Raw genomic sequence first — 18740 nt, 5'->3', positions numbered from 1 at the left:
GTTTCAGAACGGTTGGGCACTTTTTGTGCTTTGAAAGAATGAAAGCCATGTTTGTTTCTAACTTTTGCAACAAAACTATGAGAAAATCCATATATTTTTGCGCGTTCCCTTAGTGAAAAGCTTGGGTTATTCTTAAAACTGTTAACCAGTTTTCTAACTAGTTTTATATCTTTAAAACCTTCCTTTCTTCCACCACCATATTTGTGTTTGATCGTTTTTGTTTGAGAAAAACGTTGAATAACACGACTAACGGTGTATGGATGTATTTGCAACGATTTTGCTATCGAATAGTAGCTACTACTAGGATTTTGTAAATATTTGGGCATAATTTTTTCTCTTATGTCTTCTTCTTTTGTCATTTTTAAAACTAATTTCAACTTAAATCCAAAAACTAACATATATTTTTGAAACCATAACACGTTGTAAATAAAATACAAAACAATTGAAAAGATTTTAATACAACCACTAAAAAAAAAAGACGTGCTTATTCTTTCACATTTATTTCGTGTACACGCTTTAAAAAATCAAAATTTCAAAATGTTAAAAATATCAAATAAAAAACTGAATGATCACGAATTGATATATATAATAAAGAATTTCAATATTATTTGTAGAAATATTTAATTTTATTTTTTTAACAAATAATTATAAAGCTTGATTTTGAATTCAGAGATTGAATTAAGAGATTTTAGATCAGGAGGTAGTTTGTTCCATGAGCTAATAGATTGATATTTAATGGATTTATTTCCATATTTAGCAGGTATTTTGGAATAAATAAGTTTAAGCTACTGATGGAGCGAGGAGATAGTGACTATTTGTACTTGTAAAGAAATTGTTAAATGATGGGGGAAGGTTTTTGTGATGATAATTCCAGACAAATTGGCAGTTAAGAAATATCACAAGGCCGCTTAATTTTAATATATTGGAAATTAGGTACAGCACATTAGATTTAAAGTTATTGTACTGAAAATATATTATTTTCAAGACTTTATTATGGAGATGGTACAACTTTAAAATGATTTGCTTATAGGATTGTCCCCATACTTGACATGCATATCTTAGATGGGACCAAAAAATAGCATGATATATATTTAGCAGAGTTTCTAGATTTACATAAAGGCGGACTTTGGCTAGCATTCCATTAGATCTGATAGAAAGCACAAAACGAAAATGATTACAATGCAACCAACAGCAATTGATTTAGTACATCTGTTTTAATCTTCGCAAGTTATTTGCTCTAAAACATTTAGATTTTGAAAATTTTTTTTTTACAACACTTACTGCATCTTCCCTTGCACTCTAATGTGTTTGCATAAAGTGGACGAACCTTTTTCCATAAATTGGACAAAACGAATGTTTTGACAGATCTCAAAACATTCTCCGAGAATATATATCTCTTTCTACAATCTTTTTTCGTGGGTTCATTGGTTACGTTCTTTTCTTTTTCATTACTTAATTTTTACTTTACTTAGTTTTGACTTTTTTTGTTTTTGTTGGAAAAAAAGGTATGCGAAGTTTGTGTAATCGTTGCAGTAAAAAAATATAAAGATTATATATATAGATTATATTGAAGATCTTCAATATTATTTTGCTTTACAAAAACTAGTCTGAAGCTTTTTTAAACAAAATATCAAGTACTGTGTTATAGTATTCGGGTAGGGATGCAACAGATAAGTTTTATAATTTTTTATAATAAATTTACGGCTTGTAAAAAAGTGCTGCCCGCCTCTTACCCCTCTCTCCTTTGCTACACCCTTCTTCTTTACAATAAAATTAAAAAAACAAAAAAAAAACAATTTTTATTGAATTGAAAAATAATTAAAAATCTAATATCGTAATAATAGAATTATTTCTACTTTTTTTGCTCACAGTAAAAGTAAGTTTAAATTGTTGATAACACTTTGAACCATAGATAAATAAAATAGTAATACAATAATGATTATTTTCGAGCTTGTAATAAAACATTTAAAAGGACCCCGAGAATGCAATCCTTATTAAACAGCTGTTTAACTTATATTTTTTTAGTGGAGACAGCCAATTTAAAGATAACTTTGAGACTAAATTAATTTTAAATTAGATCTTTTTAGAATATACTTAATATTTATATTGATATACTTAAAGTTATTATACTACATTTATTTTTTATGATTATATTTGCATCATTTTTGCAATTACTAAATTTCAGAAAACCAAAGAGGTTTTTTGAATTATCTTTTATAATATTCAAAATATTTTTTAAGTTTAAAATGTATAGTATGTCAATAACCCTAATATTTCATATTAGTCTTTATTTTGTTTAGACATATTTACTTTTTAATATTTTTTTCTTTTTAGTTTTACTATTATTATGATGATTATCTTCCATATTTTATGAAAGGAATATGTATTTTTCATTGTTCTTTGATTTTTTGCTTTAACTCTCTTTACTCTATCATTATATTGTGAACATTCTTTGTTAGCTTGTCTGCAGTAGTAGTTATGTTTAAATTAAGTAACTTTTTTATGATTTTTATATACACTTCATGGATCATAACTTAACAGTTGAAGAAAACAAAATTCGTTTTAACAAAATTAAGGTGAGAAAAAATTTATTTTCTGGTAATAAACTCTGTACTCTTTATTTTGTTATTGCTAATTTGTGTAATGATTAATCGTTTTTGTAATTATGCTTTTCTTTTGATTTTGATTACCAATTCTATTATTTATTATTCTAGAAATTCTCTCTGAAATAATGCAATCAACGTAAATTCTCATATAACTGTGTTTTACTATTTATATGAGAACTAACAGGTGCGCGATATTATTCGAATTAACACATATAAAACACAATTCTTCTCCAACCTGTTGAAGAACGAAAGAAGATTCAACGAACCAAGAAGAAAAGTTATTTTGATATTGAAACCCAAAAGTAACAATCGGAATAGGGTTTAGCTTATAAGCTTGTTATCACTCGCTTTACAATTTTAGATGAAATTATTTTTCAATACCTTTTAATTATTACAGGGGTAGCTCTTGTAGGGTTTTTGCCCAAAGGACTTTTTTGTAACACGGTACGTGTATCAAGGAACACCATAGTAAAAATAATCGAGAGAAACTTCTTTAGAACGGATTACATAAAACTTAACGAGTCAAACATAATATTTTTAAAAAATGTTATAAATGATATTATTGCCGTTTTAATAAAGATTTAATACAAAATAATATTTTATATTTCTTTTAAAATCAATTTTAAGGTTTTGAATTCGGATATATTTTCAATTGTTACATTAACAATTTTTTTACGAAGTTAAATTTATTTTATATACACATAAATTAGAAAGCAAACCAAGCTGCATTAATAGCATAACTTCGATATGTACGTTTGCAGAAATCTAGAATTTCATATTGAAACAAAAAGAAATATCGTGCATAAAAATTATGTCTTTGTAAATTGTGGAATTGAAATCACTTACAACGAAGGCAGAGAAAACATTTATAATAAATTGCATTTCTTTTTTTTCTTGACAGGTTTAGGTTCAGTTGATTGGTTTTTCTCGTTCTTTCGAGATTGTATTTCCAAAGCCAAATCCATAAATGCTTTGTCCACATTTTCTTTTGTTTTAGCAGAAGTTTCAAGATACTCTACTTTCCATTCTCTTGCTCTCGCTCGCCCCTCTTCACTTGAAACTTGCCTTTTGTCAGTTAAATCAACCTTATTAGCAACTAAGATAAATGGAATATGTTCTTCTGTTTCACCTTTCACTCTTAATATTTGTTCACGAAAATCTGTAGCATTCGCAAAAGATTCAGGTTCACAAACACTATACACACATAAAAAACCTTCACCACTACGAATGTAATTGTCTCTTATAGCAGCGTAGTCTTCTTGTCCTGCAGTATCAAGTATATCAATCTGACATTCTTCCCCCTTTAGCGTCACTTTTTTACGATAACTGTCTGCTTTTGTTGGCTCATAATCTTCTACAAACTGGAAAACACAAAATGTAAATAGATTATTAAAGTATATACAGCATTATATCTACAATATAAAATATAGTATTAATTATGAACTACAATATTTAGGAACTTAGCAAAAAGTTATAATTGTTGCCACTTTAAAAACGCCGTTAAAATTTTTTTTTGTAAACAAATAACTTGAATGATTTAAGCAAAATATATTGGACTGTACAAAATAAAAACTTGTCTTGTAAACTTTAAAGTAAACAGTATAAATCTTTTCAAAATATAAGAAAAGCGTTGAAAGAGAATTCTTATGTATTATTCTGTAATTTAATATTTTGTTTATGAAAAACAAAAATTCGTAGTAAATTTTCAAAAAAAAAAATTCATTCGTACTCTATTAAAAATACTAGTTTATTAGTTGATATGGCATTAAACGCATTGTAAATTGTTTTGGTGCTTAAATTGCGTAACTAAAAAGTGCTAAATGATAACAGAGAGTTAAAACATACACACGTTATCTCTAGGCGGTGTTAGTACAAACGCTAGCAAGTTTGTGATCAAGGCAAATTTAATAATTCATTATAACTACGCCTTGCATTTTGGGATCTCCTGGGAGCAAACAAAAGCTGTATTCGTTGTAAAGTTTTTTTTTAACCAAAGTCATAAGATTATATACTGAAAATGTTTTTTTTATATAAAGTTAGCTGTGTTAAAGCTAAACATAAAAAAGTTTCTTACTTTAAGGATCATAAAAGTTTTGAAATTTGAAACAAAGCAATATAAATCTAGTCCTGCTAGTAAACCTTCAAGTAGAAGGAAATCTAGTCCAACACGACAGTATTTTGTTAAAGATGAAGTTTTACTTTAATGCGTATTTGACTTGACTCACCATTAGAAGATTTAGCATTTCGCTTTAAAATTTCAGTAAGTCACGCATCTCGAATTTTAACCACATTTATAATTTTATTAGCTCGAGAAATTGAACCATTAATAAATTGGCCTACTCCAGAAGAAACATTAAGTTTTACACATCCTCATTTTATTAGAGCTTTTGTTTATGTTGAAGGTATTGGTGACTACACTGAACAAACTATTCAAAAATCTGCCAATGCTAAAGCTCAATATCAAACATATAGTTCTTATAAAAGTAGAAACACATTAAAAAAACTTATATTTTGTACTAAAGGTGACTCTATCTCTTTTGTTTCACATGGTTTTATCACTGAAAATTGCAATGATGCACGAAGATTCACTCCAGGTTTTATTGTACTTTTTGATAAAAGTTCAAGGCTCATAAATGTTCAAGATTTATTTCTATTGAGGCAGGTGAAAGCTGTAATTCCACCATTACACATTAAACATGGCATTGGGCTGAAAGAACTTTAACTTCTAAAGAACACTCTGCCTATTACATTAGTCCCTCTAATAGATGATATATGGATAATTGCTCTAGTAAACTCTAGTAAAAGCAACAGCAGTATAAATTATTATTCTTTGATTTCTTTGATGCCATTTTTGAATGCTGTTTTTTGAACAAAAATGCAAAATCCAGGTTGTTACTTGGCCCTTTCCGAAACCCATTCGAGAGTGGCAACCAACCACTGTTTATTTTTTGAAAAGAACAGTGGTCAGTTTCCCTCACCTCGGGTATGGGGTGCAGAGTTAAATTTTGATTATTATTGTGCTATTTTATGGAATTTGATTAAATTTTTGTTATATTCGCATTTTAATATCTTTGTAGCCTGCAGAATTCTGGTTTTTCTATCAAAAAGCTTTTAATGCACTGCCTGAACCAAGGGGGACACCTCTTAATAACAAATAAGTTTTTAAGTTGTCTACTTTCCACTTTGACAAATCTACTGAAGCAAAAACCATAGTCAAACAAATAAACAAAAATAATAATATGGGCTATTGCAATAATTGTTGGATTTCCGCATAGAATTATATAATTAATAATAAGGTTGGTTTGCTCCAAGGCAATGTCCACAGGAGTGGTCATAACCCTTTCTAAAGACCGAGTATACCTAGATTTGAATTCCCTGGCAGCAGTTACTTACATTTAAATATACATGTTCTATCTAACTTAAAAACCATAGAGAAACCCCATAACTACACCTGACAATCCCTAAAATAACCACCTGTGTGGTCATGACCATTCCAAAATTAAATGGAGCCCAAAAACGAAATCCTTGGCCCCAAAAACCTCTATAAACATGTATCATATATCTATATTTAACCCATAAATAGTTTTTCCCTTTTTAGACAATTCTAGTGTAAGCTTTAAAAGTGAGGCGTTAGAAAGGAAGTTTCCCTAAGAAAGTTGTCTATCCTTTCAAAACAATTTCCCTCAGAAAGTTGTCTATACTTTCAAAACTATTTAACAAGTGCTTATCAGAGCCTTGTTTTCCAGCCTGAAAGCGGCATCTGTTATCTCTATTTTCAAATATTCTGGAGAACAATCTTATTCGTCTAACTATTGTCCTATTAGAGTTCTTTCTATCATAGGCAAGGTTTTAGAATCTTTAATTAACAAACACTTAATCTTGAATCTAATAACTTACTTTCTGACCATCAATATGGATTTCGATCTTCTCGTTCAACAGCTGATTTGCTAATAGTGATAAATGATAGGTTTTATCATGCCTTAAATAAAGGTGGAGAGGTTAAAGCCATTGCTCTTGACATTTCAAAAACTTTTGATAAAGGTTGGTCTTCTCCATAAGCTTTCTTCTTATGGTGTATCTGGTAACATCTTTAAAATTATTGTATCCTTCTTTTCCAATCGTAGTATAAAAGTTGTCCTCGATGGACAGCACTCTTCTTCATATTCTGTAACTTCAGGGGTTCCTCAAGGTTCTATCCTCGGCCCTATACTCTTTTTAATTTACATTAAGGATCTTCTAGATATTCTAACATATAAGGTGGTATTGTTTGCTGGTGATACTACCATTTATTCTTGTCATGATAAGAAGCCAATGCTCTCTAATTGCTTGGAGCGGGCAATTGAGTGTGAAAAGAATCTCACTTCTACTAAAGCATGGGCTCACAGTCGCTGGTGAACTTTAATTCAAATAAAACTTAATTTCATTCAGCCAATCATTATCGCAATAATTTATATCTTCCTATATTTATGAATGGGAATGTACTCAATGAGTTATCTACCCTTTATCTTCTAGGCTTAACTCTTACTTTCGATCTTTCTTGCAAACCATATATCAAATCTATTGCAAAATTAGCATCTGCTAAGGTTGTATCTCTTTATTGAGCTTGACACTTTCTTACTCCATATTCTATTCTCTATCTTAAATCCGTATTCTCTATCTTAAATCCGGCCTTGTATGGAATACTGTTGCCATATCTTGGGTGGATCTTCTAATGATGTCTTTTCTCTTTTAGACAAGGTGCAAAAACGCATTGTAAACATAGTTGGACCTGCTCTTGCAGCCAACCTCTAACCATTATCACATCGTCGTAACATTGCTTCTCTTTCTCTTTTCTACAAATACTATAATGGGCACTGCTCTAAAGAGCTAGCGTCTCTTGTGCCATCAACTAAAATTCATTCTAGTGTTACTCGTCATTCAATGAAGTCTCATCCCTTTTTTATGACTGTTCCTAAATGCTCCAAAAACTCTTATTCCTCTAGTTTTTTTTCCCTCAAAAATCAGCTCTTTGGAATTCACTTCCTTCATCTTGTTTTCCTGATTAATATTATTTGCAATCTTTTAAGTTGTCATCAATCATTATCTTGCTAATCTTCATCTTTTCTGTTCCAGTAACTTCCAGCTCTAATAGTGGTTGCTTGCAGCCTTGTTGGAAACGATGTTTAAAAAAAAAAAACATTAATTATTTAAGAGAAATTCTTTTGTATTCCTACCACTGCCTCAACATTTATATACACACGCTTTTATATACACACGCATTTATACATTTATACACATTTATACACACGCATTTATATACACACGCTTATATGCTTAAACTCTCTAATGAACAGATGACTTTCCGTGCAATATCATTTCTTTTTGTAAACAAAATGCGCGCGCATACTTGTAGGCACAAAACATCAAAACTTTACAAGTACAGTTAACTCTCGATATTTTGAACACTAAAGGGACTGGATAAAAAGTTTGAGATATGAAAAAAGAGGTTGAAAATAAGTAAAATTGCCCAAATTTCATTAAAAACAAGTTATTTTCAATTAAAATCATTAACAACAAAAACTACAACTTTTGAAAAAAATCTGTTATCTGATATTACTTTAAACTATCCATCTTTTCAATCTTCATTAAATCCTCAAGTTTTAGTGCTAGGGATTGTATTTTATTTCTGTATTTTTAGCTGTATAGCGAAGCATTTTGAAACGCTTCAAAAGCATTTTTTAATATCAGATGGGCGTGGTTTTGATGTCAATACCTTCGTCAAGACTATCTTCAACTTCATCACTATTTTCAAAATTAGGATCTAGAATTTGAGCAATAATTTCAGCATCAGTAGCAAGTGAACCGATGGTTACTACATCGCAATCTAAACCAATGTAAGATTTTGCTGAGAGATCTTTTTGGACGGCATTAGGAGCTAACTCTTGCAAACGGTTAAGTTCAAATGTCAAAAATTTAAAAGGATGATGAACATCAGCTTCTTCAATACTCTTGTTTGTTTTGTTGATAACATCTTTTTTAAAGCAGTTGATGATAGTCTCCTTTGACACAGTATTCCATGAAGAAACAAGGTCTTTCATTCGTCACAAAGGCACTTTTGCCTGAGATTATTTTAAAGCTGATGCAGTTCTTAAAAATAGGAACAGAATAATTGAATTTTAATTACACGTTTGAAAAATTAAATAAATTAAATATAAACAGATGCATGTTTATCTGTTTATATTTAAATTGAACAAGATTTGACAAAATTTAACTGATCTTTCTTTCCAATTATGAAACCAACAATCAGATGCTTTAAAATCCAACTCTCCTAATGTTTCTGCAAATTTTTTGCCTTTTCTTTCAGTATGATACCATCAATTGGTACTTGTTAACTTCTCTTTGCAACCAACAAAGTGAATATGGCCTTGTCTACATTTTCGAAATTACACCTACGAAGTTTCTTCCATTTAGATTTTGTACCATTTTTTTCCAGCAAGGTTAATAATTTGTTTTTATTTTTAACCCAGGTTGATAATGAGTTCTTTGGGACACCATACTTTTGGGCAACCTCTTTGTTAGATATCCTTTTCTCCAGGTCTTTTAATGTCAAGTATTTGAGATATCGAGAATTGACTGTATACATTCATAAGTTTTATTATATCAATACACTTTATAAATGCTTTTTGCATTTCTTTTATATCCTTAAATAAAATTGTCTTCTTTTTGAAAAATGTTTGAAATAATTAATTGCATAAAAAATTAGTTACATTTTTTTTTTATATTGTAAAAAAAAAAGTTTCATTATTTTTATAAACTTCGATTGCTATTTAAAACTTTTAAAACCTCATAATAACATTATTTTTTAAAAGTCAATGAGAGCACTATTGAAGTAAGTTTACGTTTTTGGGTAAAAGTAAAGGGTTATGAAAATTTGCTGGCCACCCTGATTATATACATTTACATTAATCAACTACACTCATATTAAAATGATCAAAGGTATTCATAAAATGGTATTATCTAACAAATTGTTGATCGTTACAGTCATATAATTAACGAAAAACATTTTAATATATAGGAACATTAGAAAGCTGTTTAGATTTTGTATCCAGATAATTGTAGTCTTTTGTAAATGTTATGATTTTCAATGTTGCCCCAATAGCATTTTTAATATCGAGTCCTTAGTGTAGTAAATTTATAATAGTAAATTCAATAATAAAACTCAAGCTGGTATAGAAGGCTTTATTGAGCAAATTAATAAATGTTTTATATTTATTAATTTTCTTCAAAATAAACTACCAAATTTGTTTAATAATTTTTTTATTAAAACAAGTGACACACAAATATTACACTCAAAATACTGAAAATTTTAACTTGCACACTTCCTTTTTCAACTCTATCAAATATGGCAAGCTCTCTATAAAACATCAATGTATTTCTCACTGGAACCAAATAACACCATTTGAGTATATATTTAATGAATATTAATTTTATCTTTTATTTTTATTGCTTTTTTTATATTACTGTATTTATAAAACTATTATTACTTTGATTTTATACTGTCTTTTTTAACTCTGCTAATATTATTATTATCATCAATTTACCGCTGTTTTATAAATTTTATTAATATTATTTATAATGAAAGTGATAGTGATTCAATTGTAGTAATAGTTTTATGGTTTTAATTTTTGCTAATGTTATGTTTATTTCAATAATTTCTGTCATAGTTATAAACTTAATAATTATTTTTACCATAGTTTTTATCATAAGTTATAATTTTTAGTAAAGTTATCATGCTAAGTTACTATTTATATTTTTTTATTCACATTATTATTAAATTATTATTATTTTTATTATATTATTATATTATTAATATTATCTTTATTTATTAGTGCTTCATTTTCCTTTCTTTCCTTTTTTTTTCTTCTCTTTATTTTATTTTAAATTCATTATATGTTTTATTTATAGTTTGTTTTTTTGTATTTTTTTAGGTGTCACTCCATTATCTAGTTTTTATCTATGAGTGACACCTAAACTAGTATATATGATTTTATAAAATTTTATTGTAAATTTTCATATTTTATGGTTAAATAAATGGATTAACTGAAATAGTACCTTGATTTAAAAATGTAACCTGTGTTACATGTAAAATATTATAATATATATATAAACTGATTAAAACAAGCTGTAACCTATGAAATGTTTAAAGAAAAATATATTTTTGAAGCAAATCTCCATACTACTGTTGCATATTGAAATATATAAAAAAGGCTGTTATTCTTTAAAAAAAAAAAAATACTGTAAAAAAAAAGAGAACTTTTTATTTGTTAAGTATTAATGATCTTCCTAACAGTGGTTAAAGTTCTTTAAAAGTTCAAGTTCTTTAAAAGTTGTTCTAGATTATGAACCATTTAGGTCTTAAAAAACAACATAAGACAAGTTTGAGTGTGTTGAGCATGCTTAAAGGCAAATGGAAATCAGATTTTAAAATAACAGATTTTATAAAATTATATCATCTTATAGTCTTATAAAGAAACAATATCTATTTATGATAAAAATAAGTTTTCTGAGACTGCTGTAAAGATTATTCAAAATTATTGTACCAATGTTACAAAGAAACTAAATAAATGTAAATGTATGTGAAGAAAGTTATTTTTGCAACTATTTTACACTCAACAGATTTTTCTGATAGAAAAATTTCAACCTTTTGTTTGTGGTCTCATAAAACACAGTGCAAATGACAATATAAATGATTGTGGTCTCATAAGACACAGTGCAAATGTTTGTGGTCTCATAAGACATAGTGCAAATGTTTGTGGTCTCATAAGACACAGACAAATGTTTGTGGTCTCATAAGACACAGTGCAAATGACAATAAAAGATCCAGATACAAGTATATGGATTCAAAGCAGATTTGTGATATATTTAAATCTGTATACTATAAATTCTTTTGAAATGACTCCTTGCAAAAACTAAAAATTCTAATACTATGTGATCATTATATAATTAAAAATAAAACAAAATAACCATTCAATCATGTATATGGGGAAGCCATATAATATGACACTTTAAACAAAAAAGTGTATAGAAACTTTTTATAATAATAACATTATGGAGTATGACTAAAAAGCACATTTCATTTTTTCGGAAATGACACAGCGGCAAAAGATGAACTTTTACTTGTATTAACTTAAAATAATAATACTTTTTTCCGAATCAAAAAAAAACTCCCCCTCAGTGCAGATAAAAATTTTGTCCCAGCTGTCTAAAAATGCAAAAAATTCAAGTTTTTGCATTTATAGTAAGGGCAGGGTCACTTAACACAATTTCAAAAATACCATGAGAGTTATTTTTGTAGCTTGATCTACCTACTTTTAAATTATGTTTTGTTTTTTGGTAAAAATGATGGGAAGAGTTGATCTTATCCATTTGCAATCATGTGTATTTTGCGAGGTTGGGGTGGGGGACTTTTTAATTTTTTTTTCATGTTCTTTAAATATAAAACATTTTTGTAATTTGAACATTTTTTATTTGAAGAAAGACTATTTTATGGTTTTTATCCAAGATTTTTTATCAGTTGTTTTAAGTTTTAAACAATGATAAGCTACAACTTAAGTTTGCTTCTCTGTCTACTTTTGTTTCTAGAACTTTCAATGAGGTCTTGACTAGAATTAGAAACATGTTCTGCACTGTAATGTAGTACAAATCAAAGAAAAATTAGTTTTCAGGTCAAAAAATTCTTTAATTGTTATAAAACTTGCAGACTTTTCTGTTTGAGCTAATTCAAGAGCTGATTAATGTAATTACTTTGCAGATAATGAATGAAAATAGGAACAATATACTTTTTAAATTTTCTAAAAGGCTGGAGATACTGTCTATCTTACTATCTCTATTATCGCAAGTACCTAAACATTTTATTGTCTCCTCAAATTTTTTCCTAACTAACCTTTGTTTGTTCCCTAACGGACTCTTACAACCTTTAAATTTTTTTCTTACTTTAGTTTTATTTTGCAGAATTTTTTTCGCACGACATTTTTTGAACATGCAACCTTTTCTGATTATTGAGAAAATTTACATTTTCTTGTCTACTTTTTAAAATTTGTGATTTATCTTTCAATATGATGAGTTTTTTTATTTTTCATTAAATAAATCTTCCCCTTTTAAAACCACATTTTTGCCTTTATGGTTTTGTGTTTGTTCATATAATTCATATATAAATTCTTATCATTTCTTATCATTCTTCATCATACAAATTCTTTCTATTCCTTTTTAAGTCAACATTCTTGTCTCTAAATGGCATATCAAAAGTAAAAGAATTAAAGATATTTTAACTAAAAACTTTTATATATTGATCTTTTTATCATAAAAACATATTACTATATTATCAAATCAATTTAAATTTGGACTAAATTGTAAATTTATAAGCATTTAACTATAATATAGTAAACATCTAATATGTTAGTCAGTATTTTCTTCACCTAATAATGGGCAAATGGTAAATTTTTTTAACATGAAACAACCTCCTATTTAAATACATCAAGCCATAAAAAAATAGACATTAAGCTAAATTAATTGGAGAAATGTTTGAAAAATTAACACATAGGATAAACTCTGTAATACAGTTTTCTTAATAGGCAAGTGTTATTGGTTATGTATTATGTGTAATGTGTTACATATAATTTCAATTACTTTTCCAACATGAAAAACTTCAGAATGAGACATTTTGTTTTAACAATTACTTTTTGACTTTTTATTTACCAAAAAATTTAAAAAAATTCACGAAAATCTTTTTTGACTCCTCCCCTTTTGTTCCACTCTCAACAACCCATTGAAACGTTTAGAAACAAAAGTAGCAAACTTAATGGTTGTAGCTTATCATTGTTTAAAATTTAAAACAACTCATAAAAAATCCTGGATATAAACCATAAAATAGTCTTTCTTCAAATAAAAAATGTACAATTACAAAAATGTTTTATATCTAAAGTACATGAAAAAAAAAAAAGTCCCCCGCCCCCCACCTCTTAAAATACACATAATTGCAAATGGATAAGATCAACTCTTCCCATCATTTTTATCAAAAAACAAAACATAATTTAAAAATAGGTAGATCAAGCTACAAAAATAACTCTCATGGTATTACTGTCTAAAAATGCTTGAATTTTTGAAAACTTGAATTTTTTGCATTTTTAGACAGCTGGGACCAAATTTTTATCTGCACTGATGGGGAGTTTTTTTTTGATTTGGAAAAAAGTATTATTATTTCAAGTTAATACAAGTAAAAGTTCCTCCTTTTTTTATATATTTTGCTAAACCTTTTTACTAACCCTAAAAGTAAATCTAAAGAACACTGTTTTGAAGTCTTCAGATCACTTTCACTCATCAGCGTTAACATGAGTTTAGTTAAAACCTTTTGAGAAAGTGTCTTAATTTACTATAGATCCTAGTTCTAATCAGTTCTGACGTATACTAACTAAATATAGTTGTCAAAATACAATATTTCTATCAATTTTCACGAAAAGTACTAGAATTCCGACCAAGAAAGAGCTTATAATTAAGAAAAATTGCCAATAAACGATCAGAACAGATAGTATTGTTAAACTATAATATTCATTTTACCTAAACAGTGTATTTATTTAAAATCTAATTCAAATTTGGACAAGCAATTGTGATTTTAATGGGTTTGGGTTTTTTTGCAATAAACATTAATATTTTATGATACCGCAAAATTTATCATTTAAAATTTTTTTTATCTTATCATAATTCACAGACCTGATCATTTTACAGAAATATGTTGTAGTCAACAAAAAATCACATAGAAGCTGTAATATTTTAAAATTTCCTTAACTACACTGAGTAGTGAATATTATTTCTAAAGAACATCAATTTTATTTATTTATTTTTTCAACTTAAACTATGGAAAAAATGCTTCATTAAATAAGAATGTAATGTCGACTGCCAGTGTCAGTGATTTTAAAAATAGAATTTAACAATAAAGAAATAACAATTCAATAATTGCAACATAAAGAAAAACACTAATCAATCAGAAATGAATATCAAAGTTTTTATCAAACTTAAATGTAATAAGATAAATAAACACCTTTCATTTATAGTTAAAAGTCAACCCAAGTACATTTAAGACTGTTTAAAGTTATAAACTCACAATGAGTGTATAATATTGTGTGACTTTACAAAGAACTTTAAACTTGTCATTTTGGATGAGATGCTAAGTAACCACTGAAATAAGCCAAAATGCATACTTCATTCTGTTATTATATACTATAAATTAAATGGTGTTCTGATTTGAGTCATTTTGCTTCTTTCTGATGATGCAGAGTATGATGTATACTTTGTATACGACAGTCTACCAGCAATACACGACAATCTACGACAATATACGACAGTCTACCAGCATATACGACAGTCTACCAGCAATGACATTGGTAGAACAGTAAAAACAATGACTACACATGCCAGTTTAGAAAGGAAAGTGACTGTAAAATTTTTTAGATATAGTTGTTGTAAACTGAGCAAAAAAGTCTCGTATATTTTTGTTTTTTTCAAATATAAAGTTAAATACAAAGAACTACAGAAAGAATTATATATAGCGTATTAATTATATACAACACAACCTTTGGAATTAGGATCGCAATGCAGACCTAACTGTCCACCTAAAAGTGTTTGAGGTTGGCAAAAAATGGCTGACCTTGTTTCAATGTTTTATGGTAAGACTTTTGTATCAAACTATTTTTGCCAACCTCTATAAGATTGAGGTCAGCAAATTATTGCTGATCTCAATTTTCCTAATTCCAAAGGTAGACAACTAAATAACTCTATTTCAACTAACCCTATAATTTTTAATAACGGGAAGTGACATAAATTACTGAGTTTATAATGAGGTAAAATATAACTTCTCTGCTTCTTGAAATTTTTAGATTGAGGTGTAATGACTTAATTTCAGATAATTATCTATAAAGGAAAGTATTAGTATACTAATGTATGGTATTGAATTAATTAAGTGTCTCCATAATCTACAGCATTCTATTACGGCAGCCACTTCTTTCCCAACTACAACATGTTTCCTTTCAGTGCTTGTTAGTGTTCTAAAGAACTATGATATCTGGAAAAATATATAGCCTTTAAAACATTAGTTTATGCAAAATTGTCTTCTTTGTATTCATGGGGTAAATTAATTAAAATTTGTTGGCAAAAAAGTTATAAGAAACAAAACAATAAACTCACGACTACAAAAGTAACAACACTATAGTTACTAACTGTGTTATTAAACTAATAACACTATAATAGAGTTATTACTTTTATAATGCACTTATAACATATATTTGTAATTTATTGTTTGTTTAGGCACTTGATCAAGGTTTTAATAATAAAAAATGATTTAAATAAGTAATCCTAAAATTTAATTGAAGTAGAAATGCATCTAGAAAAAATAGAATAGATAATTTAAAAATATAAATTTTTAGAAAATTGAATTAAGAAAACCTCTAATAGATTAAGGTTGGCAAATTATTACTGACCTAAATTTTCTTAATTAGGAATTAAGAAAACTGAGGTCAGTAATAATTTGCCAACCTTAATCTATTAGAGATTGGCAAAAAAAAAATGATACAAAGGTCTTTCCATAAAGCATAGAAGCAAGGTCGCCAATTTACTGCTGACCTTAAACACTTCTAGGTTGGCAGTTAGGTTGGCATTGCTGAATAGATATTAAATATGTACCATACAAAAATTTTGTATAGCAAATATTTTATATCTACACATATATAATTCTTGATGTAAACAAATTTTTGAATTATAATATAACTTAAACAAATTGCAATAAAAAAATAAAATGTATAAAACTTGATATTTGTGATAACAAATAGAATTAGCCACAATAATAATTATGATTAATTTATTTCTATATTTTGATCTGGTGATATACATTTTTTGATTTTTATTTATTGACTTTTTTTGATTATTTGTAAAAACTAAACATTTTCAGGACTTTCTTGTATATAATGTACATGAGACTAATTCTGTTTTTTCCACAAATTCAATACTTTTAATTTTTATTTTCTCCATTTGTTACTAACAAATATACTAATTTCTAAACTGCAATAAAAGATAATAAGAAATTAAGTTGATTTAAAAACTGTTTCACTTTTTTGTTAACGTAGAATGAAAAATAATGGCTGTTTCTATTTGCTCCAATGCATAGAGTTAAAAATATAAACTACATAAAAACTAAATTTTTTTTTTTTTTTTTTAATTTAGAGGATTAAATTAAAAAAAAAAAAAAAAGTGGGGGTGGTTTTAAATAGATAAATGTCTTATTGTGCTCCACATGACCTTAAGGGCCTCCCCAGGTACAAAAAAATAGCATTAATGCATAAATTTGTTCTTGACTTTAAAAAAAAAATTTTACTACTTAAAATGCAATTACTAATTAAAATATAGTAGTGTTAGAGTGCTCACTTTATAAGCATGAAATTCCAAGTTTAATCCCCACCACATCACTGGTATTAATGCACTCAACATGTTTCCCTGTGTAGCAGCCTTACCTGTTTAAGTTTGTGTTTCAGAGCTAAGAGCTGAGAGAGGTTTGTAACCATAAAAAAATAAAATTAGCTCCCTTAACTGTAATAGCTCCCTCAGGCCATTTTATTTTTATTACTAAATCCATTTCTGAAATGATATGTGATAATATTGTACTTAGTAAACTTACATAATATTGTAAAATGTTGTACTTTGTAAACTTATATAATATTGTAATATTGTACTTTGTAGACTTACAATTCATTAATTAAATTGATATTTATTACTATTTAGATGAAACCATCTATTAAAAGTCAACACAATATATAATTTGGTCTAACCGTTAGGAAATAAAAATAAAGGGTAACTGGACCTTAAATGCTAAATCAAACAACTGAGATATAAATTTGTAGATTTTTAATAAGTTCAATTATTGTATTAGTCTATGTTTAATAAGACAATTTTAAAATTCAAATATCAATTTTTGGAATTTTTCAAAAACTCCAAATATAACTTATAATTTACAAACTCTTAATATCAATTTTTCATAGTCCGTTATAAATAGAAGATTCATTAAGGTTATAAATATACAATAGTGATTATTATTTATTATAACTAGTTGTTTATTTTTCGCTAATTGTTAGTAATTTTTGTATTAAATTATTAAAGCAATAATTAAATTATTAAAATTATTATATTTCTAAAATAAAACTAACTAAAACAACGATTGAATTACCTCTTCATACATGAACTGGAGTGTTAATGCAGATTTACCAACACCACCACTTCCAACCATAATAATTTTATGGACACCAGCCGTCTTTTCTTTAGGTGGCATCTTCGAAGATATTTAAATATTAACTCAAACTTTTATAGTTAGTAATCTTAGAACGACAATGATTATTTTATTAGATTTTCATTTAGAGAGTCCGCCAGGTAAAAAAATATCTCCCTCCCATTTATTGCCTCGATCTATTCACAATATTTTGCTTTGTTTAGCCGAACAGTTTATATATTAAGACACGTATATTTATTTTGCAAGTATGTACTCTTTTTGCAAGTATGTACTATGCGTTAATATATATATATATATATATATATATATATATATATATATATATATATATATATATATATATATATATATATATATATTTATATATACGCGTATGCGTATATATAAATATATATACATATGGGTGTATATATATACATATATTTACATATATACGCATATACACGTATGTATGTTTTTATTACTATATTATCAGTAAAGTAACGCTAAACCTAACAAAAACATCAACTCTACTTGCTTTTTTCCACTCCTAAGAAAACGCAATATATGTATATATTTATATCATTCTATAGAAAATACGAAATCTTTACAAATCATAAAATATTAATCCTGTTAAACAGTTATCAGGATATATTTTATATATCCTAAATAAATTCTCACTGAAAGGTGTTTTAAAATATTTTATAAATGTATGCGTTTATCTGATGAAAATTGTAACCATTTTTTGCTCTTTCGAATAATTGTAATGTTGTAGGCAAAAGAAGTTTATCCGCGTAGTCAAATGTATTAGCGGCGTTTAACGAATCAACACTTCAAGCAAATTATATGAT

The 18740-nt window shown here is 27.2% G+C and overlaps 1 protein-coding gene across 1 annotated transcript; it reads right to left on the bottom strand.

Moving 5' to 3' along the window:
* Positions 1-3405: 3405 nt before the first annotated feature.
* Positions 3406-18092, bottom strand: LOC124813196 (ras-related protein Ral-A). The gene is made up of 2 exons (XM_065809809.1): positions 17851-18092; positions 3406-3967 (listed from the first exon to the last, which is right to left on the bottom strand). Exons 1-2 carry the CDS (start codon positions 17950-17952, stop codon positions 3473-3475), a joined length of 597 nt encoding a protein of 198 aa, XP_065665881.1. The 5' UTR covers positions 17953-18092; the 3' UTR covers positions 3406-3472.
* Positions 18093-18740: the final 648 nt, after the last annotated feature.

The sequence above is a fragment of the Hydra vulgaris genome, chromosome 11 (genome assembly GCF_038396675.1).
Source record: "Hydra vulgaris chromosome 11, alternate assembly HydraT2T_AEP".
Taxonomy (NCBI): Eukaryota; Metazoa; Cnidaria; class Hydrozoa; order Anthoathecata; family Hydridae; genus Hydra; species Hydra vulgaris.
This window is presented reverse-complemented; position numbering and strand designations above follow the sequence as displayed.

Excerpts from the sequence above, each read along its gene's own strand:
- LOC124813196 (XM_065809809.1), bottom strand. The coding sequence starts at position 17,952 with ATGCCACCTAAAGAAAAGACGGCTGGTGTCCATAAAATTATTATGGTT. Across the intron at positions 3,968-17,850 it reads TCCAGTTCATGTATGAAGAG|TTTGTAGAAGATTATGAGCC; the intron begins GTAATTCAATCG and ends TGTGTTTTCCAG.